The sequence below is a fragment of the Typopeltis vanoorti genome, chromosome 24 (assembly GCF_054136105.1).
Source record: "Typopeltis vanoorti isolate ZY-2024b chromosome 24, IOZ_Tvanoo_1.0, whole genome shotgun sequence".
NCBI lineage: Eukaryota > Metazoa > Arthropoda > Arachnida > Uropygi > Thelyphonidae > Typopeltis > Typopeltis vanoorti.
This window is the reverse complement of record NC_143572.1, coordinates 86,823,976-86,850,241: the sequence shown is the minus strand read 5'-3', so window position 1 is coordinate 86,850,241 and position 26,266 is coordinate 86,823,976. Positions and strand designations below refer to the sequence as shown.

The 26,266-nt window shown below is 36.9% G+C and overlaps 1 protein-coding gene across 2 annotated transcripts in view; it reads right to left on the bottom strand.

Moving 5' to 3' along the window:
• Nucleotides 1–26,266, bottom strand: part of Utx (Utx histone demethylase) — an 802,237-nt gene that overhangs the window by 85,260 nt on the left and 690,711 nt on the right. For both annotated transcript variants that reach the window (XM_090413874.1, XM_090413875.1), the window contains 2 exons: nucleotides 9,617–9,751; nucleotides 9,428–9,498 (listed from right to left, as the gene is read on the bottom strand). In XM_090413874.1, coding sequence (XP_090270000.1) covers nucleotides 9,428–9,498; nucleotides 9,617–9,751 — 206 coding nt within the window. The remainder of the gene's footprint in view (nucleotides 1–9,427; nucleotides 9,499–9,616; nucleotides 9,752–26,266) is intronic.

The window sequence follows — 26,266 nt, the reverse complement described above, 5'->3', positions numbered from 1 at the left end:
CTTGACTGTAATTTGGATGTAACATAACCTTGCAGTCGACAGTAATAGCATCATCCGCAGTAAGTGCCACACAAGGAAGGTTACAGACCTACTTAAAAATCTCATATGCATGATAAACAATGAATGTACTAATTATTATTATTATTATTACGGGTATCTCCATGGAGTCAGTAGACTCATCGCGGGAGACCCAAACTAGCAAAACAATATCTGTCATATCTCTTCTTGAATTCATTTACAGATGAAGAGCTCACAACAAAGTCAGGCAATGAATTCCACTCATTCACCACCCTCCAGGCAAAAAACCTTGTTCTGACACCTTTGTTAACCACACTCTTCTTTAATTTCCAGAGATGACCTCTTGTTCTTCCATCACTATCACACAGCTGAAACATTTCCCCTCCATCAATCCTATAAAAACCTTTTAGTAATTTGAATGTTTCTATCATATCCCCTCTTCTTCGCCTATCAACCAATCTCTGCAATCCACAAGCTCTCAATCTATCAATGTAGGGAGCATTTTTTATATCACTCACCAACTTGGTCACTCTTCTCTGAACCCTCTCCACAGCCTCCTCATCTCCAAGGAATCCAGGTGACCAGACCTGAGCACAGTAATCCAAATGTGGAAGTATCAATGCTTTATAAAGGGGAATAATAACCTCTTTATCTCTGGATGTCAGTGTGTTCCTCAACAACCAAGTAATCCTATGTGCAATCTTGGACACCTTAGCAATGTGTCCTCTGAACTTCATCTCCTTATCTACCAATACCCCTAAGTCCCTAGCCTCATCAATCTCTTGGAGTACCTTTCCATCTATGTAGTACACAGCTGGTAATCTTTTAATCCCAAAATGCAAGACTTTACACTTTTCCACATTGAACTGACATCCATTTTCTTTTGCCCATTTTACCAGCTTATTTAAATCCTCCTGCAAACTTTCAACATCAGCTTGATTTTTTATTGCACTACACAACTTTGCATCATCAGCAAACAACTGAATATCTCCCTTTAAGCCATTTCCTATATCATTTATATACAAATTAAACAACATTGGCCCAAGCACAGAGCCCTGAGGCACACCACTGGTCACCTGCCTCATTCTGGACTCGGCTCCTCCATACACCACCTTACGGTATCTCTCCCTGAGCCATTCTCCTATCCATATCACCAATTTAATATCCATTCCCATCTGCTCCAATTTGCGTAACAGTGTTCTATGGGGTATCCTGTCAAAAGCCTTAGCAAAATCCAGAAGTACCACTGTGTAGCCAGTTCCTTTGTCCAACTCTGATGTTATTCTATTATGGATAGTTAATAGATTGCTAAGGCAGGATCTACCTTTAACAAAACCATGTTGGCCTCTATAGAGTATCATATCCTGATCCACCCATTCTTGAATTTTGTCTTTAACCAACTTTTCCAATACTTTTACCACTACTCCTGAGATGGTGATTGGTCTGTAATTCAATACTGCAGTTTTAGAGCCACCCTTATGCAAAGGAACCACTTTGCCTAACTTCCACTCCCTAGGGACCATACCAGAGTTCAAACTTAAATTAAATATCCAGGTAAGAGGGGTTGACAATTCATTTGCACATTCACGCAACACCCGAGCTGATATTCCATCTAAGCCTACCGCAGTGTTTGCATTTAAGTTTCGCAATATATTTAATACCTCTGATTCTTTAGCTTCAATTCTCACATTAGGTATTGCTATAGGTATAGAGATATCCTCACTTGGGTGATAGACTTTTGAGAAGTGATCACTCAGTAACTCGACTATTACATCTGATTTTGTCACCTCAATACCATCAGCACTTCTAGACTCAAAAAGTTAAACTAAATTTGCAGAGCTTATCTTATTAATGTACACCATTCTGTTATTATTTCTTATTATGATGAGGTCAAATGAAATGGTAATGAAGAAAAACACTTATGTTTAACAAATAAATAATTCTGGAAATCATTACTGATTCCTTATTTGTACCCTCAGGGGATGTACAGGATATTATAGTAGTACATGGAAAAGTTACATCATTACAACTTCCTATTGACAATTTCCCTCCAAATAAATGCTATCTGTCAAGATCCCAACATTATCAGATCTTATATTTCTGTCTTCTAAGGCACTTTTCACTGTATCAATCCACTTAGATCTTGACCTTCCTCTGGGTCTTTTTCTTACCATTTGGCAAAGAACACCTGTTTTGCAAACCTTTCCTCTCCATTCTGTTAAGTTGACCATACCACCTGAGATTAGCACTGCTAACACATTCCTAAATGCTAGCAATGTCAAGTTCTTTTACAATATTCTCAATTTTAATATGATACTGCCATTAATACCATCCGTTCACTCCACTCCACTAATATTTCTCAGAACTCTATGGTCTGTCTTGGATCAAGTGTTTTATTTCCAATCCAAATCTCAGATAAAATTGGATCAAGCACTGTCTTGTATGCATTTAGTCTAATGTTCTGACTAATTTCTCTCTTATTCCATATAAATTTAATCAGTTGACTTCCTAACATATCAACTTTGCTAATTCTGTGTTTACTTCTAAATATAATTTTTTTTTTTTATCTTTGCTAAAAATTGTGCCTATATAGCTGAAATGATTTACTTGTTCTATAGGTTCTCCATTCAGGATGCAACTGATGTTTAATACCGGCTATTTTCATTGTCTTTGTCTATTAATTGCTGATTTTCATACCTAATTTATTACAATGGTTATTCAGTTTAGTCAAGGAATCTTGAAAACTTGCAATGGATTTATATAGAAGTATAATATCATCTGCATAAAGTAAAAAACAGATTAATATATCTAATTTTGATATCAGGTTTAATACTACTTTCCTCCATAATGAATAACAGTGGATATAATGTGCACTCTTGTCTCTCACCTGATTTAACATCGTGCCATCTTCTTGTGCTTCCTTCAATTCTAACTACTAACTTACAACTCAAATACAGACAATTTATTGCTGTGTATAATGTTCTATTTACACGATATTTGTTTTGAACAGCTTTTCAGTTGGATCTTTTCATACACCTTTTCCAGATCTCTGAAACTTAAATACAGATCATTGTTATATTCCCATGATTTCTCAATTATTTGTCTTAAAGTGAAAATCTGATCTTGACCTCTAATTGGCCTGACTTGATGGCTGGATTCAGGCCAATCCAGCTTGTTCTTCTCCAAGATTCCCTTCTACTATTTTTGTTTAGCCACTTCTCAACTATACTTGCATAAATCTTACCAGGAACACTCAATAGGGAAATTCCTCTAATTCTCACATTCAGTTTAATTTCCCTTTTTCATAGATGGGTAATATGCAGCTCTACTCCAATCATCCAGACTTGGACCCTCTGACCAGGCCTTCTGAATTATGCTAAAAGTTTTATACCTCCATTTGTTCTTTCAAGGTAACACAGTGGTCAGTTCACTGTTTAAAATTTGTGGACACAGAAACACACAAGTTAGAGCAATTACTTTACTTAGAATTAAGATTCAATGTTTCAATCTCTATATCAGTAATCTTCAGGCAAACATATGAATAAGAAACAAGCCATAAAAATTTGCTCCAATGAGCAGGTGCTGAAAAATGAATATGAAATTATTAGCCAAACCTATATAAAAAATGTTAAAAAAAAAAGAGAGGTAAAAACAATTACAAAAATGCCATAACCATACCATACATCAAGGAAATATCAGAAAAAATAGAACACTACATAAATACAATATTAAGGCAACTTTCAAACCTCTTGCAAAATTAAAAAGTATACACAGTTTGTCCAAGGATCTCTTTCTTTACCTTGTCCACAGGACCAGGTCACAATCCAGGACATCTGCAATTTACCTTATATAGAGGAAATAGAACACACACACAATTCCAATAAGAAAATACAGGCCTGGCAGACCATGCCCTCTAAACTTTTCACAGAATTAACTGGAAAGGTACCAAGTCCCTACACTGCATCAAAACCTGGTTTGAAAAAAAATTCAAGGAAGCTTGTGATATGCTGATTCATCATCCGAATCTCAACAAGAATGATGGATTAGTAATTTCAAGAGTCTGGAAGACCCACCTGCAACCCATATAGCATTCAGCACAAGATGGCAGAAGCTTAATACAAGAAAATATTAAGATAACAGTCCTGTTATCTTAATATTTTGATGTAGTTTCAGTATAATTTTTTGTTTAATCCTTTGGATATTATTTAAATATTTTATTTATTTATTTATTTTTTCTAACCCGAGGTCAGGATAGTGTAAATGGTTAGCAAACAGTTATACTTTAGCATACTTATGTGTAGCATCATTTAGCATGTCTTGTTCATATGTTTTCCTCATGATGACCTTGGTAGAGAGGTCAAAATGTCAAGTGTTATTTTCTTAATTGTAAGTAAAGTAGTTGATCTAACATGTTTTTTTGTCTCCATAAATTTTACACAGTGAAGTTTATAGCTCCATATTTGAACATTTCTGGAGAAATATTATCTATTCCAACTACCTTACAACATTTCAGGCTTTTGATGCTTTCTATTACAAGCTATTCTATTCCAGACTTTCTATTGCAAGTATTAATATTTGTATTTCTGATTGCATTCTTCTTCAATGATTTCTACTATCATACTTCTCTATTTGTTTCATTCAGTGGTCTTTCAATGTAATCACTCAAGGCATATAGAATATCTTCAGCTTTCATGTCACTTTTTGTATTTGATTCCTTTTACAGTAATTTTTCCCTCATTCATAAGCTTTCAATAGGCTCAAGAGTATTTTGCACTTTCCTGATATTTATTTTTTATGTTCTTATCAAAGTCCATGGCTTTCAAAGAAAGCAAAGCTAGGTTTTGCTTGGTTTGCTTACATTTTTTTTTTTTTTCTGTATTGTCTAAGAACACAGAATGACTTACTTGCCATGAACGAAAGTTTATGGCAATATGCTTTCTTCTTTTCGTTGACTACCTCTTTAACTTCCTGACTCTAACATGGAGTGCTGATTTTTCTATCCTTGCCCACAACATCATCATATGCCTTTCTAGCTGAATCAATAAATGTTTTCTTCAGGTTTGCCAATGAATATCCAAAGTTTGATTCTTGTTTTCAAACTCTTTCATGTTTTCTAGAATAATGTGTGTGTGTTTGAGTCTACCATTTACCTCTAAAAGCTGCTCAACTTTAATTCATTTTAAAACTTTCTTACACACTCTTCTTCTCAATAAGAAATTCAATTTTATTCTGTTCTAAACTAAATGGCGATGACTTCTGATTTCAAATCCTCTGTATACTCTTGTGTCCTGAACCAGTTGAAACACATCACCATCAACAATGACATAATCAATGAGATTTTTCTTATTTTTTGAATCTTCTCTCTATCTGAATTTGTACACATTTTAATGTTGGAACACCACATTGTTAGTAATAACTAGTCCATGTTCAGTACAGAAATCCAGCAGGTAGTTAGCATTATTATTATTAGCTTTGCACTTTTCTCCAAATTTTCACAAAATATTTCTATATTGCCTTGTAATCATTTCCTACTGTGCAGTTCAGATCTTCAACAATTACCAACTTTTTCCTCCTTTTGTGTCAGCTGCCTTCTCATTATCGTTCCCCATTCTGATATTTGTCCACATCACTCTACTTGATATTGCCTGCAATTCAAGAAGATTATCCTTGTATTTATCATTGAATACTACTATAACTATTTTATTCATCATTTGCATTGTCTTCATTGGGAGGTATTTGGTCTTATAGCACCATGCTGGACAGACGGGTTGGTGCCTCACAACAGTGCATAAGATGAAATGACACAGCAAAATAGGAAAGATTCGCCCCTAGCCCTCGAATACTCTAATAGCATTGGGGTAAGGAGCAAGAAGAGAAGAAAGAAGCAAGGAAGGAAGAGGAGGCACCAGTCTACAGATAATATAACAGATGTATATTACATGAAGTAAGGCATGGTCAAGCATCAGGTACCTTGGATTTGCCATGCCGTACTCACTAAAGTGAGCCCTTGACTCCTTAACAAGAAGCCCTAAACAAAAAGAGAACAACACAACATCGCATGGAAAGAAGTATGCTAAAAATAACATTAAGAGATAGGAAGACAAATATCTGGATAAGATCTCAAACAGGTGTCATGGATATTGTAAAATACATTAAACAGGCTAAGTTGAGATGGGCTTGCCATATTGCCAGATGCAGTGATGGGAGATAACAACAGAGTGGAGACCAATGGATGGAGTAAGACAAAGAGGAAGACCGAGAAGAAGGTGGAGAGATGAACTGGAATAAATTGCAGGAGTGAGATGGATGGGAGAGGCAGAAAACCGAGTGACCTTTGTCCAGCAGTAGACAGAACCAGAAGGTTGAAGAAGACTACTATAACTACTCCTTTTCCCTGATCCTTATTGACTGAAAATAACATCTTGTATTTGCTGCTCAGAAAGATTTCAACCTTTTGTCTTCTTTGTTTTGGTAACACCTATTATGTCAAATGATATATGATTTACTGACTAAATTAATTATTTACAAGTCAATGTTTTACTAGTGAAGCTAGCATTATCAGAGACACTTTAACAATACACAGTAAGTGAAGACATAAAATAAAATGACCTCGAGAACAATCATGTGCAAAGAGAGCATTAGTGAAGCCCTCCAAAAGTCTGACATCTAACCACTGATTGATCGGCATTACTTCAATCGTTTCCAAAATAATGAAGAAAGTTGCCAAAAGACAACTTCTCCACTACTTACAGGTCTACCAGTTAATCAGTAAACACCAGTATGGATTCCACTTGACATGTGCTATAGGATTGGAGGACCATACTATCATGCTTGACAATTTGAAAGCATCGGGACCTGTTAAGCAACAAGCCATCCTTTGGTCTACCTACCACCCTCCATAGCAGGGTAGGAAACTTTCTTTTTGGTCATTTGGTACATGTCATTGTGAATGATTTCCTCTCTTTGAGCTCTGCCATCAATGCTGGAGTGCCCCAGGATTTTATTTAATTGAATTGAATTCGGCAATAGGGACTGATGGGATATCAGCAAGTGTTCTGAAAGAGTGTTCAGCTGAAATGACTATTCCTTTGACCAGGCTGTTTATTATGAGTTTCAGAACAGAGAAGATTTCATAGGAATGGAAAGAATGTATGATAATTCCATTGCACAAGGGTGGGGCAAATACTAATGTATCCAACTTTCGACCAATCTGTACCTCACTAGTAGTGGTGAAGATTTTGGAAAAATTGGTTACGACTTGCATTCAGAAATGGGTTGACACTGAATCTCTACTTTGCAATGAGCACCATGGGTTTACTAAGGGAAGGTCATGTTTTAGCAACTTGCTCACATTCTACAACAATGTTACCACTGAACTAAACAAGGGGAATGGATACACCATGATACTTTTGAATTTTGCTAAGGCTTTTGACAGAATACAGCATGGTACACTGTTGCATAAATTGGAGAATATAGGTTTGAATTAGAATATTAGTGTGGATAAGAGGACAGCTGACTGACAGATATCAAAAAGTGGTATATGGGGGATGTGAGTCTGCAAGATTTAAGGTAACCAATAGTGTACCACAAGGATCAGTGCTTGGTCCACTGTTATTCAATCTGTACATTAATGACACTGGGAAGGATTTGATAAGCTACATAGCTATTTGCTAATAATGCAAAGATAGGTAGGGTAATCAGGAATGCTGCTGATATGCAGTACTTGCAGAATGATTTGAATAGGCTGGATTTGTGGGCATAGGAAAATGGGTATCAGTTCAATGTCAGTAAATGTAAAGTCATTCACTTCGGCATGATTAGATATTCAATGTCATATTATAATGGTAGGATTATGCTAGAAGAAACTAATGAGCTAGGGATCTTGGAGTGTTAGTAGATAAGAAGTTGAAGTTCGGTAGCAAAGATTGCAAATACAACTCAAAAGATAATTGCAATGCTGAAACAAATGTTCATATGTATGTAAAGATAAGGATGTTATTTTGTCTCTTTACAAGGCCTTGATAAGACCTCACTTGAACTACTGTGTGAAGGTCTGGTCACCTAGTTTCTGTTGTGATTTTGATATATATTGGAGAGAGTGCAAAGGAGAGTGTCAAAAATTATTGAATACTGATTATGAAGACAGATTGAGAATTTGTAGACTGCAGACACTAGCAAACAGGAGAAAGAGAGGTGATATGATTGAGACTTGCAAACTTCTGAAAGGGTCATACAGGATTTCAATTGATGGAATTTTTCAATTTATGGAGGGTGGGGAAAGTACAAGAGGATATCCTTGGAAGCTGAGAATGAACACCGCTAAGAAGGGGGTGAGGGCTATACTTTTCTCTCATATGGTGGTGCATGATTGGAATGGATTGCCATTGTGTGTGCAGACAGTGTGAATGAATTCAAGAATAAGCATAATAATGATAGCTGGTGTAAATAGTGTGCGCCCTCTCTCGATGAGTCCCTAATTCCCTGGAGGTCTCTGTTAATAATAATAATAATATAAGGTGCTCCTAAACAACTGTAATATCCAACTCTTCAGAAAAATATCAATAAACTTCTTCTTTTCCTGTGGCACTCTGCATACATACACACAATAAAGTGCTGTAGGATCTTCTACTTCTCATGCATGGGATCAATATATATATATATATATGTGTACACATTTGTGTGTGTGTGTGTGTGTGTGCGCGCGCGCACATGTGTTGTTTATCAAACCAAAGAAGTCAAATGAATAAGAAGCATATTTTCTGACTAGTTTCAAAATGGTACAAAGAATTTGAAACCATCAGGGAATCCATGTTTCGTTTGTATAACAGAAAATGTGAATTGAAAAAGGAATGCCACAAAAAGATTGCATAGGTTAGCTTACAGAATCCAGAAAGACTGCATGCTTTATTTAGAGGAGAAGAATGTTTATTGAATTCTGCATCGTTAATGGAGAAGACTGAAGACTATAAATTTAGATACTGAACTTTAGTAAAGGGAAGACATATGGATTGATAATGATGAACATTGAAAAATAAAAAACTACAACTGAATAATGATATTCAGAGAGAAGAGGATGAAGCAGCATGTCTCAGAACTGTCTGTAATCTTTGATCAAGTGATTTATTTCTACCCAAAATCTCAGATCCATAACTTAAAACTAGTTTGAACACTGCCTTGAATACTACCAGTTTATTTCTCTATTCCAAATTTATTCAACTGGCTCCCCCCACCATACATACTACCTTCGCTTACTTATTTTGTTGCTTATTTCCATATTTAATTTGCCATCTTTACAAAAAACTATGTGTCTAAATAGCTGAAATAAACATGATAGAAGAAATACACCAAATTTTATTCAAGTTCTAATTTAATATTTAATGAAAATATTTAAACGACTTAAAAATAATACCTAGCAGGCATTGAGGAATTTGAATCACTATCTGAATCCCTGTGAGTTCCCTGCACTTTTTCTTGTTCTTCCTAAAAATAATCATATATTTTTATGCAACTTATTTCTTAAAGACATGAACATATAGCACTAATAATTCCACAAAGCTGTATTATACAAATATAAGCAGTAATCAAATAATATACGCACCCTTAATGATTCTTGAAATGATGAGGCTTGATACTGTGCATAGCGAGCTATTGTAGTATGAGATCTATGGCTTTCACAACGCCAAACCTGGCGACGCCTTTCAGTATCCCAATTTTCATCCGATGACTGGAGAAGCTGAAAATAAGAATGCACGAAATACAATCTGCTTTATGTCCAAATAATGCATATAATTTACAATAAAGCACTATACCCCCCCCATATGGTGCAGTAACAACTAACAGCAGGCATGTGTTTTTATTCCTGTTTTTTTCCAAATGAAATATAAATTTGCATAATATTACCATCATAACAATGTGATATACATAGAGCAGTAGCCTCTGCTCTGCTTTGAGTTGTTTGAAGGTTCATGTGTAGATGATAGCAGTGACCTAGTGTGCAGGTTGTGAATTAAGTAGTGTAAACAGACACTGAGTTGTATGGTGTGGAGTGGCCTCTTATGATGAGTCCAAGGAAAACAGTATTAATAAAAGATATGATACTCTACCAATAAGAAGTAAAGTCCATTACTTATTAGGAGAGTATCATATATTTTCAAGCATAGAGCCCCTGTGGTCCACTGCTAGTCACTTGCTTTATCCTGGATTTTGCTCCTCCATATATTATTCACTGACCAGCTTCATATATATACTCTATTTGTTGTAATCCATATAACAGCATTCCATGTTGCTACTGGATTTTGCCATTATAAAATCTAGCAGTATTATCATGTGGCCATTCTTTTTATCCAATCTCTTCACAAACTCATGTTGTTCTCCTCCCTCTACTACCACAGAGTACCACATTCTTAATCACCCATTCCTGAATCCTGCCAATGACTTTTCCAATACCTTTACCATCACTCAGAAAATACTGAAGTATCCTTTATGCAACAGAATTATTTTACCATTTCCAATATCATGGGACTTCATATGTAGTTCTCACCTGTGAAAGATTTTTAGTAAACCTATAGAACATCTGTACTGTGGGTGGACTAAGGATTTTTTTTTCACCATTTATTTTAACAATTTTATATATATATATATATATATATATATATATGTATGTATGAAGATTGATTTACTCGGTTGTTATACATTTTTATAAAAAGATTGAATGACTAGAACCGAGAGAAACAAAAACAAAGTTCGTCAGGTGCACATTAAAAAAGAAGAAATAACCAGTAAAAAACATAGAGGAAATAACTGTAAACAACACGGAAAGTTAGTGTATATATATTTCAACGTTGAAACGTCGAAGTCTGCGCATGCAAAACTGTTCCCTCATTGGCTTCATTGTTGGGCGTATGCATGCGTATAGCATCTCGTGAATGCCAGTATTTGACCGTAGCACAATGACAGTCTGAAAGGTTGTAACTCAGGTTGTTGTTGAGATGTAGGGGGGTGAGAATGATTTCCTTTGATTCTATTATCTTCCTTTTTAATTCATCATGGCAATGGAAAATGTTATTAGACTTGTCTCATAGGACTGTATATGGCCAGGGTTTTCTTCATTAGAATTGGACGAGAATAGAATATGACTAGACAAAGCACTGGCTTGCGTTCTCTTGTAAGTGATGTTTCTCTCTCCCTCTCTCTTGTGTTCCTCAATACATAACTCAATTGACTTCTCTGTTTGGCCAAAGTAAGGTATGTCACAGTTGCACCAGATCTGGTAAACACCAGGATATTTAAGATTATGATGTCTAGGTTTCAGATGGCTCACTAGGGAGCAGATTTTTGAAAGAGGAGTAAATAAAGTTCTTATGTTGTATTTCCTAAGAACCTTGGCTAATTTGGGTGAGATAGAGCTTACGTATGGTATAGAAATATTACCTTTTACACTATCGGTCTCTTCATTATGGCGACCAGGAGGATTTAATAGGAATTTATCAGTAGTTTTTTGAGAATAACCATTTAGTTGAAAAGTAGACGTGAGAAAATTGAGTTCTTTATTAAGTTCTATCTCATCATCAAGAAGAGAGCGAGTACGATATCCTAGAGTAGAAATGATTCCAAAGTTTTGAGGTGGATAATGATGGGATTGACCGTGGAGATATCTGTTGGTGTGGGTAGGTTTCTGTAAATCGAGATTTAAAGTTTTTCTGAGAAACGGGTCAGTTTGATGTCCAAAAAAGGAAGAGAACCATTAGTTTCAAACTCAACTGTAAATTTTATGTTTGGGTGTTGACTATTTAGATGTTCAAGGAAGTGCAGGAGAAATTCACAGCCATGGCTACAAATCAGGAAAATGTCGTCAATATATCTTCTCCAAATTCTTGGTTTTAAAGGATAGGAAGAGATGGCTTTAACTTCCAGATCTTCTAGATAGATGTTAGCAAGTACAGGAGACAATGGATTAACCATTGCAAGACAATGATTTGTTTATAGATGGTATCCTGAGTTGATGCAATGAGTAAATAAGCAAGGCCATGATCTTTTTAGATAATTTATCCTTGAGTAATAAAAGAACTTCATCTGTAGGAACATTGGTGAATAAGGAGACTATATCAAAGCTTGCCATGATTTCATCTTCCTTAATAATGATATCTTTTATACATGATACAAAATCCACAGAGCTTTTAATAAAAGACGATGACTTGCCAAAAAAACATTTGAGAGATTCTGCCAGATATTTGGAAAGGTTGTATGTTGAAGTGGGGCATTTACCTTGTGAATTTTAGGTAGTCCATATAATCGTGGAATAAACGAATGGAGAGAACGATAAGAAAGGCGAATGTTTCTAGTAGTTCAGAGGTAGTTCTCAGTAAATTATTGGTCTGGTTATGTAGTTCATGAGTGGGATTTCTCTCTCGAGGAACGAGTAAGTGTCACTCAGTAACAATTCCATCATCTTATTTTGATATTCATCAATGTCAAGAACAACTGTGGTGTTGCCTTTATCCGTGGGAAGAATAATTATATTTTTGTTGTTTTGTAACTTCTTAAGAGCCTGTTGTTCCGATGAAGATATATTGTCTGTAGGGGGAAAGTTTGGCATTATTGATGATGAAAATGGATTCAATGCGAAATAGGTTTGCCTCTTGGGTGGGAAGAAAGGTAGCTTTTTCTATCTTAGTAAGTAATAATTCTTTTAGAATAGATCTAGGAGATAAAACAAAATTTACTCCTTTACTGAGGATACTTTTCTCTGCATTGGAAAGATTCTAAGTTGATTTGTTAATCACAACTTTGTCAGGAGGAAGGTGTGGCTTCAAAGAAGTCAAATTACTTTGTATTTGTTTAAGAGTTTCAAATTTTTTAATAAGTTTCAATTTATTATCATTTTGAAATTTGGTGGCTTGAGATTCACTTCTCACTCTAATAAGATTCCAACTTTCACTACCTAGATAATGTTCAATTTCCTGAGATAACGTAGTTTTTTGCTAAATAGAAAAGTGAGAGTGCATTTTGTATCAAATATCCTCTCAAGAAGAGATCTAACTTTGCTCCATAATAAATCCTTCTAGCCTGTTCCGTTTTAACGTTTTCTTCAAAGCAGATAAACTTTATTTACTCCTCTTCCAAAAATCCGCTTCCTAGTGAGTGATCCAAAACCTAGACATCATAATCTTAAATATCCTGGTGTTTACCAGATCTGGTGCAACTGTGACATACCTTACTTTGGCCAAACAGAGAAGTCAATCGAGTTATGTATTGAGGAGCACAAGAGAGAGAGAGAGAGAGAGAGAGAGAGAGAAACATCACTTACAAGAGAACGCAAGCCAGTGCTTTGTCTAGTCATATTCTATTCTCGTCCAATTCTAATGAAGAAAACCCTAGCCATATACAGTCCTATGAGACAAGTCTAATAACATTTTCCATTGCCATGATGAATTAAAAAGGAAGATAATAGAATCAAAGGAAATCACTCTTAACCCCCTACATCTCAACAATAGTTACAACCTTTCAGACTGTCATCGTGCTGCGGTCAAATACTGGCATTCACGAGATGCTATACGCATGCATACGCCCAATAATGAAAAAGTTTTGCATGCGCAGACTTCAACATTTCAATGTTGAAATATATATACACTGACTTTTCGTGTTCTTTACAGTTATTTCCTCTATGTTTTTTTACTGGTTATTTCTTCTTTTTTAATGTGCATCTGACAAAGACTGATACAAGCTGAAACTAGTTGTGGTAGTTCTAATAATAGTCACTCAATAACTCAACTATTTTCTTTGCTTCTCTCACTTCGCTACCATCAGAAAGACCTGGGTTCAATTCCCGTCCAAGGCGTGAGGAACCTTTATCAGGTCTCTTTCGACTAAAGGTGATATTGTCGGTCTCATACAGAGGTAGGGAGTATTTTCTCCTAGAAACTAGGGTTTTCTATCCTCCAGAATAGGCACACTTGCCCTGTATGCACATCTACAGTCATAAAAACAGCCCCGCCTATCCTCCCCAATGCCAGACTCCGCGACAAGCTGGTTGAGATTTCCCATAGTCGCATGATCATAGTGGACCCTGTGTGAAGCAGGATAAAAGAGGAAGAAGAAGATAATTATCAGGATAATGATTATGTTATATTATTCTACTACTTGAAGCTTAATGAACACCTGTCTCCATACATATGCACTCCCAACATTTTTTTTTTTTGGCAACTCTGGTTAATAATACTACTCATCAATCCAGCTCCCATCTGATTTTTTCTATTGACCTTAGGTATACAATCTAGTTACTTCCTTCAGACACCCCTTGACTATCTCCCATGCACTGATAACATTCTTCCTTGGAGAATGTCAATTATACAGAAACTCATGCGGATATTAGACATCCACTGTCACTTTATAGCCGGATGAAAAACAATAACAGTTTTGAATTTTATCAGCGAGTTTATGAGAACAAACCTTCAGCATAGGAACTGCCTCAGTTTGAGTTATTTAAAAGATAAACTCTGCCCAGGAGTCTGTATAATATTAGTGCATTGATTAGGTTTCACTGGCCTGACAGCTCTTTAGACAGAGACCAAGCAGAAATCTAAGAGGGTTGTATTCTTCATATCAGCATGTTAAGGCTTAAGTGATGGGAGGACATCATGTCGGAGGTTTAATGGAGTATTGACGGCACTTGGAAAGGATTAAAAACTAATTTTAATGCTTCCAATATTTTGTCTCAGTCACTGTGACATCTTCAGGGAGTACAAATAACAGTTGAAACATACATACAAAGACAACACAATACTTAATGAAACATGTGGGTGACTTAGTCCTATCTAGGTTGTGCACCCTCTATGAGTGTTTGTGGGTGGCCAAGGATGTAAACTGGGACCTCTGACAATTATTGTTTCCCAGATTTTTGAAGTTTTATGCAGATACATTCACAAACTCTTCCACCACCACTCCTCTCAACCATATGGCATCATTAACACTCTAACCAATAGTCTGTAATCTTTGTTCCAGTGGAACCTCTCTTTCAACAGAACTCAACCATATACATAAAACCTTCCAAATCCAATGGCTACAGTGCTCACAGAATTAAAAAAATAATCAGTTCTTTCCCCATTACTCGGCCATTCCTTTAGAAGGATTTCAGAAATGCCGTCACTATCCCCTTCTTCTGTGGCACATTGGAAAAAATAGCCAGGTGTTTAAAAAAGTACAATCCCTACACAGTTGGAATTTTTTTCACTTGGTTAAACTATGAATTATATACAGTAAACCCTCAATTTAACGGAACTGATAGGGGCTAAGGGGTGTCCGTTAAATCGCGAATTTTTTTAAATAAAAATATCTCTAACATTATACTGCAATTTTATCAATATTAGCACTGTAATAACAAAAAAATAGTTTTACACACAATTTTCACACTTTTAGATAAGTTAATGTGAAGTTAATGTTCGATGTCGAGGCACTTGATTTAGGTAATCCTGCTTTGAAAAACTATAAAGTTTTTTTTTGAACTTTTGAATTCTGCTGTTTTTTTAAAATAATTAACTCCCTAAAATTACGAAAAAATATGTAATAAAATTGCCACAGAAAAGTCATGCCACGCAACAAAAGAACCAATTACAGTGCGATTGGTGTGATCACGTCCTAACCATTCGCCGAACATGTTTTATGAGCGGTGAATCATTTATGTCAGCTAAATTACTACAGTGTTTTTCAAGCATATGGCCTATTCACCAAAACTTGTTAAAAATAACAGGAAATTAATAACAAAAATAATCTGTTAGTTTAATTATAAGCAAATCTTGTTTATAATTAAAAAAGATTAATTGTTGGTTAAAAGCATTTTAAAATTAACAGGGTGTTAATTTTCACATGTGACATACAGACCGGAAATTTTGTCTGTTAAATCGAGGGTTTACTGTATTTAATTTAATCCTTTATCCAAGTGTAAGCAAACAAAGTTTGCACCTGAAGTATCTTCAGGACTGGGACAACTCTTAGCAAAGGTGGACAAAACTTCACATCACTTGCCTTAGTTTTCCCTAATGCAAAGCACATCTCCTCCTTGCAGAGGAGGAGATGTGCTTTGCTTACCCTTGGATAAAGGATTAAACTAAATATATAATTTATAATCTCTACACAGCTTTTAAGCCTCACTGGAGACTTGCTACCCTCATCCGTTCATCACAGATCAGCGCCCTCCTTTCTCAGTGACTATATAAAGTACCCTGCTCCTGCAAGTTAGCTTACTTTGGACAGACAGGTAGATTAGCCACTATCTGTTGAGATGAACACAAAAAGTACATCTGCAATCACTACTATGGTCAATCTGGCTTGCAGACCATGTATTGGATACCACTCACAGGATCTTTTCGAAGAAAACTACCATGCTCCACAATAAAATGAAATTCAAAAAAGAAAGACTATTTTTGTAATCTTCAGCTGCACTCAGAAATCAACCTAATTTAAACAAATATATAAACTATCCCAAAATTAGGGAAACAATAGTTGTTAGTGGTCCCAGTTTACATCCTAGGCTGCCTACAAATGACCATAGAGGGCAATCACTACTCCCATAGAGAGCGTGCCACCTAGATAGGACTTTAGAGTCACCCACGTGTTTCATTAGGTACCGTGTTGTCTTCGTCTGTGTGTGTTATATGTTATTTATGTTTCAGAGACTGAGACGAAATATTGGAAGCATTAAAATTAGTCTTTAATTCTTTCCTAGTGCTGTTAATACACCATTAAAACTGCAACATAACATTCTTCATAAATGAACTCATTACACAGCCTAAAAGGCCTCAATTCAGCAATGTTGATGATATTTAATGAGGATATTAGGCATCAGTAATCATTTTATAGCCAAATAAAAGAAGTATAAAAGTTTTGATTACAGAGAGTAAATGAGACAAACCTTCAGCACAGGAGTTGCCTTAGCTTGCACTATTTAAATACAACAAACTCTGGCTAGGAGTCTATATAATTCCCAGCAGCTTTTTAGGCTCTATAATTTAGTATTGTACTTACACACCCATTGAAAATTCATTTGCAAAGCATATAACTCTGAAATTGGACTGCTCAGGTACTGATATGAGGGTTTTTGTCCTCTTAGGTTTCTGATGAGATTGGTTTGGCTTGGTTTTAATGGTGCAAGGACACTTAGGTCACACTGTGCCAAAACATGTCTCAATACACAAGGTAATAAATATGAATAAATAAAAGAGCATAAACAGATATAGTTCAGATTATGAATGTGACTGCACTTGTTGATGAAATGATGAAACTAGTGCAGTTGATTAAAATATGAATGATGGTTAGTCCACTGTCACAAAGCTCACGTCTTTGCAAGGACCATAGACTGGACCTGCCACAATTTGATTTCAGGCCTGATTTTATTATTATTATTATTCAGGCCTCCATGGAGTCAAAAGACTCATCGTGGGAGGTCATTTCTAAGAAACACAAGTCTATCAAGACTCATCAAAGGAGGTCCCTCCTAGGAAACACAAAGTCTATCATACCACTCCTTAAACTCATTGACCGTTCTCGCTCTCACCACTCCATCAGGCAATGCATTCCACGGTTCAACCACCCTCCACACAAAGAAACCACTCCTCACCCTCTTGCTCACAGTTTCCTTTCGTAACTTCCAGGGATGGCCTCTTGTCATCACTCCTTCCCGCTGTTCAACCAAGCGAAAGAACTCCCCAGTGTCAACCCTGTAACCACCTCTCAACAGTTTAAAAGTCTCAATCATATCACCTCTCTTTCTTCTACCACCAAACTCTGCAGTCCACACTCCCTCAGCCGATCCTCATAACTATCCTTGAACAGTCCTGAAACCATCTTTGTATCCTTTCCACAGTTAATTTATCCCCTTCAAATCCTGGGGACCAAATCTGAGAACAATAGTCCAAGTGTGGTCTGATCAGAGACTTATACAATGGAATGATAACCCTTTCATCACTGGCAGGTCAGTGTCCTTCTCATAATTGCAGCAATCCTGTGTGTTACCTTCACCACCTTTGCAATATGCCCACTAAATTTCAGGTTTCTATCAATGATCAACCCCAGATCTCTTGTCTCCCCTACTTCCTCCAGTATAACTCCTCCCATACAGAATGCATTATCCCATCAATGTTTCCCAAACCTCAAGACCTTGCATTTTGCTGCATTAAACTGACACCCCCCATTCATTTGCCCATCTATCTAGCTTATTCAAATCTTCTTGCAGGGCTACCACATCTGCACTATTACTAATAATCCTTCCTAGCTTTGCATCATCCGCAAACAACTGAATATCCCCTTGCAATCCAATGGCAATGTTATTGATATAAAGGTTAAACAATATATGTCCTAGTACTGAGCCCTGTGGGACCCCACTTGTAACCCTCTGCCTCCTTGAAACTGTTCCATCATACACAACTCTCTGATACCTATCAGACAGCCAATCCTGAATCCAGTTGACCAATCTGACATCCAGACCCATGTGCTGCAACTTAAATATCAGCTTATCATGTGGCACATTGTCAAATGCCTTCTCTAAGTCTAAGAAAATTGATATATGCCTTTCCCTCATCTAATGTTCTTGTAACTTTATTATAAAAGGCTAGCATATTGCTAAAACAAGAGTGCCCTTTCACAAATCCATGTTGACTGTCACAGATAACATTACCCTCATCTGCCCAATGCTGTATACGGTCCCTCACTACTTTCTCCAAGATCTTAACGACTACTGATGACACACAGACTGACCTATAATTACACACTTCCAGTCTGTTACCACCCTTATGCAATGGCACTATCTTACCTTCCTTCCATTCCCTGGGCACCTTTCCTGCAGCCAGACTTTCATTGAAAAGCCAGGTTAAAGGCACTGTCAGTTCCCTAGCACATTTTCTCAAAACTCATCGTGAAATACCATCCAGTCCCAAAACTTTACCGACATCCAGAGTACTCAGTATCTGAAACACACTCTCCTTCTGTACCTCCAGACCTCGAACCAGTCCTATCCCTCTAGCATTAAAACTGACTCCTCTAGGATGAAATACTCCAATAAAGTGTTCATTGAACAATTCCACTATGTCCTCTGCATCAGTCACTCTATTCCCATTTTTATCCCACAATATCTTTCTTCCACAGTCATTTCTCCTCCTCCTGGCCACATAGCTAAAAAATTCTCTAGGATTTTCTTTGGATCTTAGGGCCAATCTCCTCTTACATTACAGTTTCACTTTCCTTACCACACTAGTCACTCTTCTGGCCTGTGTCTTCTATTTTTCATGCATCTTTCTCCTTATATCTCTTCCATAGCCTCTTTTTCGCATGCAATTCCTGTTTAATATTGTTTGTCATCCACTTTGCTCCAGTGTTCTCTTCTTCACTCGTGACATACAACTTATCATTGCTGCTAACAAATATTCTTTCACAATTTCCCACGCACTAATGATATCCCGGGAGGCCTTCCAATTCCTCCCTCCATGAAACTTCCTGAAGTTGACGTCTAAGGCTATTATAATCACCTGCTTTATAATTCCACATAAGTTCCCGTCTCTTTGATACTCCTGCATGTCTATTCATTTTCCAAGTCAAAACCATATCTCTCTCTCTCTCTATTCAAAGATAAGTACCACTGGGATAAAAGCTTCGGACTAATGATCAGGTGATAATTAATGTATGGGACAAGTAGATGATGGAAGCTTGAGAAATGAGATGATCTAACAGTATTTGTAGCATCATTTCCCTTAATGTCAATGTGGCTTGGAATCCAACCTAAATGTACATCCAAGTATAGCACCCATAACATATTGGATTTGAGAGAGCCTGGATGTTTCTGCAGCTCTAGACATCTCATTGCCAATACAGAACCTCATCATCATCATCATCAAATTCCTGCCATGTACCCTCAAGGGGTGTACAGGATATGACAGTACTACATGAAAAAATTACATCATTACTAACTTCCTATCTACAATTTTCCTCCAAATCAGTCTGTTACTTGTCAAGACTCCAACATTATCAGATCTTATATTTCTATCGTCTAAGGCACTTTGTACCGTATCAATCCACCTATATCTTGGTCTTCCTCTGGGTCGTTTTCCTGCCAACCTGGCAGAGAACACTTGTTTTGCTAATCTTTCCTCTCCCATTCTATTTAAGTGACCATACCATCTGAGATTAGCTCTGCTAATGCATTCCTGGATGCTGACAATGTCAAGTTCTTTCCTAATATCCTCATTTTTAATATGATATTGCCATTGATGCCATCTGTTCACGCCTCTAATCTTTCTCAGGACTCTCATATCTGCGGTCTCTAGTCTCTGGTCAAGTGTTTTACTTCTGACCCAGCTCTCAGATCCATAAGTTAAAATTGGTTTGAACACAGTCTTGTATACAGCTAATTTAGTGTTCCGACTAATTTCTTTCTTATTCCATATGAATTTATTCAATTGACTTCCCACGATACCAGCTTTGCTGATTCTGTTTTCTATTTCTATATTTAGTTTACCATCTTCAGTAAAAATTGTGCCTAAGTAGCTGAAATGTTTTACTTGTTCCACAGGTTCTCCATTCACAACACAGTTGACATTTTCAATGATTCTGCCTATTTTCATTGTCTTTGTCTTTTTATTGCTGACCTTAATACCATATCTATTACAACAGCTATTCAATTTAGTCAGAGAATCTTGCAGACTTGTAGCGGATTTATTTAGAAGTATAACATCATCCGCATAAAGCAAAGAGCTGACATTAACATCTCCAATTTTGATATCAGGTTTAATACCACATTCCTTCATAATGTGATCCATATAGATAATGAATAACAGAGGGGATAATGTACATCCTTGTCTCACACCAGATTTAACATTAAACCATCTTCCTGTACTTCCTTCAATTCTAACTGCTGACTCACAACTCAAATAAAGACTAAGTATTGCTTGATATAATGCCCCATTGACACCATATAACTGCAGCGTATTGAATAGCTTCTCTCTTGGCACCTTGTCATATGCCTTTTCCAAATCAACAAAACTTAAATACAGATCTTTGTTATATTCCCATGCTTTCTCGACTATTTGTCGTAAAGTGAAGATCTGATCCTGACAGCCTCTATTTGGCCTGAATCCAGCTTGTTCTTCACCAAGCTTTTCTTCCACAATTCTTCTCAACCGTTTCTCAAGTATACTTGCATAGATCTTGCCAGGAACACTCAGTAGGGAAATACCTCTGTAATTCTCACATTCAGTTTTATTTCCCTTTTTATATATGGGTACTATGAGAGCTCTACTCCAATCATCGGGAATTCGTCCCTCTGTCCAGGCTTTCTGAACTATGCAGTGCAGCCACTGTAAGACTCTTATACCACCGTACTTCAGCATTTCTGGTCGAATATCATCTACTCCTGCTGCTTTTCCACATTTCAGGCCTTTGATGGCTTTTTCTACTTCAAGTATGGATATGTATTCCTGACTGCATGCCTGGTCAGTGTTTTTTATCACTGTGCTGTCATCACTGCTTGTTTCATTTAGCAGTTTTTCAAAGTAATTACTCCATACTTCAAGGATATCTTTTTCTCCTGTTTTCATTTCACCTTTATCATCTCTAATTCCTTTTACAGCACTCTTTCCTCCATTCCTAAGCTTCTTCAACAACCTCCAGAATATTTTGCCACCTTCTTGATATTTATTTTCTATATTCTTGCCAAAGTCCTCCCATGACTTTTGTTTAGCTAGTTTTACACACTGTTTAGCTTTCTTACATTTGTCTCTGTATTCTGTAAGAGTAAAAGCTGACTTATTTGCCAGGAACTTTTGATATGCTTTCTTCTTTTCCTTCACTGCCTCTTTAACTTCCTGTGTCCACCAGGGAGTTCGGATTTTTTTATCCTTGCACACAACCTCACCACATGCCTCTCTGGCAGAATTAATCAATGTTTCCTTCAGAGTTTGCCACTGAATCTCCAAGGTTTGATTCCTGTTCTCAAACTCTTTCATTTTCTTTTCAATAATATTTCTGTATTTTAGTCTACAGTTCACATCTGAGAGCTGCTCAACTTTTATTCGCTTTAAAACTTTCTTACATGTTATTCTTTTCAATATGAAATTCAATTTTATCCTGCTCAAGACTAAATAGTGATCACTTCCAATTTCAAATCCTCTGTACACTCTGGTGTCCTGCACCAGGGAGAAAACATCACTATCAACAATAACATAGTCAATGAGACTTTTCTTATTCCTTGTCTTTTCTCTCCATGTGAATTTGTGCACATTTTTATGTTGGAACATGGTGTTAGTAATAACCAGTCCATGTCCTGAGCAGAAATCCAACAGATATTTGCCATTATTATTAGCTTTGCTCTTTTCTCCAAATTTTCCCAAAATATTTTTGTATGTCTCACAATCATTTCCTACTCTACTATTTAGATCCCCAACAAGGACCAACTTTTCCTTTTTCATTGTGTCAGTTGCTTTTTCTAAAGCCTCAAAAAATTCCTCCACTTCTACCTTAGTAGAACCTTCTGTGGGACCATAGGCACAAATAAGTCTCATTGTCCAGTTCCCCATTCTCATATTTGCCCACATTACTCTACTTGAGACTGACTGCCATTCAAGAAGATTAGCCTCGTATTTTGTGTTGAATACTATGGCTACTCCTTCTTTTCCTTGATTGTCATTGCCTGAATATAACATTTTGTATTTATTGCTCAGAAAGATCTCACCAGTTTTGGTCTTTTTTGTTTCAGTCACCCCTATTATGTCGATCTGGTACTTATCTAATTCCTCAGCTAGCTCCATTTCTTTGCCATTCAGGCTTCTTACGTTGATAGTACCGATCTTTAACTCTGGTGATGTTGAGTTGGGGTTTGTTTTCAGATTTGTTCAGAATACAGAACCTTGCAAATCTAAATATATTATGCAACTTTGGTAGCAGTGCAATGTATGAATTTACTGCTGAGCAGTGCTCTATGGCACAGTAAAGTTATTACATTCCAATAGGTTCTCAGCAGATATTAAGTTGCCTCTGATTTTGAACTGTCAGTGAAAATAAGCACAAAATCAGAGTACTGATGAGTTTCAAAGTGCTGTGGGTAGACAAGGGGTGAAAAATTTGGGCAGCCTGCAGAAAGAAAAGGAAATATCTAGAGCATGTAAGAGTTGTTATTCGAAAACCAAAGGGTCATATTGCAGTCCAGTGGATGTTATACATCTCCCACCATGGTCAGAAAATAGTTGGCCATGTGGAATGGTCCCAAGAACTTGGCTTATGGTGCAACTGGATTTATTATTTGTCCTAGTTGGAGTTCTGGATCAGGATAAAGAACATGTCTGTGGCAAAAGTGCGCACAAACTATCTTATGATGTGAAAATCTGAACTCATTTGCTAGCACCCATTTTGAAAGATGTTCAATGGCTTGTTGCAGCTGTCTTTCTATAACCCTCACATTATATGAACAGAAGATGGTAAAGTCTTCCACACAGAGGACATTACTTACAGTTTGAGGAAGTTTAATTATTGAGTTAACCTTGACTGCAAAAAAGTGTGACATTTAAAACTGAACCCTATGAGGCTCCTCCCTGTTGGGTATACAATCAGGAGAGAGCGGTCCTGTCTTTTAATATTCCAAATCTCCAAGTATTGTCATATGCTTTTTCTATATCAAAGAAAACCGATACTAAGTGCTCACATTTCAGGAAGTCATCTCTAATGGATGCTTCCAGCTAGATTATACGATCAGTTGTTGAATGATATTTGCAGAAGCCAGATTGTGTTCTGGAAAAAAAAGTATGTATCTCTCCAGAAACCATAAAACATGAGAGTTAATTTTTTTTTTTTTACAGAATCTTGCACAAGCAGCTGGTCAGAGCAACTGGACGGTAATTATTTGGAGATTTTCTGGCTTCTCTGACTTGGGAAAGGGAATAATGATCACCTTTTTCTAGGTATCCAGAAAAATGTTCTCACAGAAAATTCCGTTGAAAGGTACAATAGTCAATTCTTGGCAGCTGGTGACAGATGTTTGATCATTTCATAATGGTATTATCTAGTCCAACAGCAGTTAGGCAGCATTTAAGCAAAGCAGCTTTTATTTCTACTTTTGTGAACAGTCTAATGTATTCTTCAGTACTGCTCAAAGAAAAGAGAATTTGTTCATTTTACTACTTTGGATTTTTGGACAATGAACTGTCCAGAATTTCTTTTGGCTTTGATGATGGATGTGTCTTGCTCAGACTTGAGTATGTTTGAAAGTGATGCGGTTTGTTGTTGTTGTGGGTTTTTGTAGAAGAACTGAATTAAACTGACTAGATGTTTTAGGAATTACAGCAGTTGCTGCAGCTTGGCTAATGCACTTTGTCATGTGGTTCACTACTGCACTGTTAATATTGGATGAACTGACCATCACAGAATCAAATTATGATAATACAAAGAAGATGTGCATACTCAATTTTCCATCATGATATCTATGATGTAAAAATATGAATATCACAGGGCAAAAATCACTTCTAAATAAGTTCCGATCAGTTTCCCATTTAAAGAGTGGGGAAAAGGGAGGGTTAGCAGACTGTTAAGTTGATGGCAGGTAGGCACATGGAAGAAGGTGCTGCTTCCTGTGTTTAAGAGCAAGAGGTTGTTGTCAAGCATACATTCAATGACTCTTCCTCATATTTCAGTACAAGCACTACCCCAAAAAGTGTTGTCCATTTAAATCCCCTATTAAAAGTAACTGCAATATAATGTCATCAAGGTCATCCTGAGAGATATCTGCAGTAGGAGGTAAGTAGATGCAGCATACTATTATAAGGATCTGTCTGAGAGTTGGATGGCAACTACCTCTCTCTGTGTTTTAAGTGAGAGTTGCAGGAAAGAAGTATGGTTGCCCACAAGAATGGTGACTCTTTTGCAGGCAGGCCATCCTGTCCAAATTAGACTCCTTCCAGGACACTTGGTATACTTATTGGTTTATGTTCTTGTGGAGAAATGGAGGAATCCATGCCATCAATTTTTTTTTAATTAGTGGGTTCTCATTGTAGTAGAACCATTTCTGACATGTCGTCAGGAGTGAATGCATATTGATTTTTTTTCTTCCTTTTCCTCCTCTTTTACCTTGCAGTGTCAAGGGTTTTTCTAATCATTTAACCATAACTGTACACAAGGATAAGGTGGTTAGCTCTATGACTCCCAGTGTACCCTCTGTCTGTAGAGGTGTTGAGTTCTCAATGCTGGCTTGCCTGCTTGCTGGATGAAAAACCTCAGATAAGCTGGGGAGAAAAACCCTGCAGTCCACACCCAAGACCGGCTAACTTGGCTATGTCTGAGAAAGACCCTAAGCTCCTTAACGTCAGTAACAGGAATCGAACCCAGGAGACTCCTTTCCCAGGCATATGGTTGCGAGGTGCATAGCCACTCAGCTAACTGCATTGACTGATTTTTTTTCTTTTATGTGCTGTACTTTCTTTACAATTGATTTCCCAGCATAACACTGAATGGTTGATTATTATTATTATTATTTTTTTTTTAACTGCTTCTTCGCCTCCTAGTATGGGATGTTCAGCTCAGTATGCCGGATGATCTCCCTTGCAATTAAGGACATTTTAGTGTTTTGGCCATCTCTATGTATGAGTATTCTTCTCATGGCTGCAAGTCACTCTTTGATCTTTCATTTGGGAGCAAATCTCTTCATCTGAGACATCAAGAAGGTCCCACTCTGATGCTACTCCTCAACAGCCCAGAGTTTTGGTGGGTGTAACAATGAGTGGCATTCCCTTGAAGGATGTTGTGCAAAGAGATGCTATGATTGTGTCTCTTTTGTTGTTTCTATAAGAATGTCCTGTGAACAAACTTTCTTCACTGATTTGGGGGATCCTGCAAACCATCCAAACCCTTTTGGATGAAGAAGGGTGGCATTTTCTTGAATGGTCATTCTTTGGTTGAGTATAGTATAGTATTAAAAAGAATGGTATGTTTAGTGCTGCCTCCAATGTTTTTTTGTTTTCGTTTTATGTTTCAATGGTTTCTGGACATGACTGGTGCTTGTTGAGAGTTCCCTGATAAACCTGAGGATGAAAACTACTCATTCCCAATGGGAGTTTGATTCAGCAAGCTCCCCACCACCACAGAGACAAAAATGGCAAAGCTACACTCAGATGCTATACCAGAACTACAGAAAGTCATGGGCCCTGTCCCCAGACCATGGGGAAGGGGATTTAGTACAACACCATTGATCCCTGCAGTAGTGACTCCACACTACTTTGGTCTC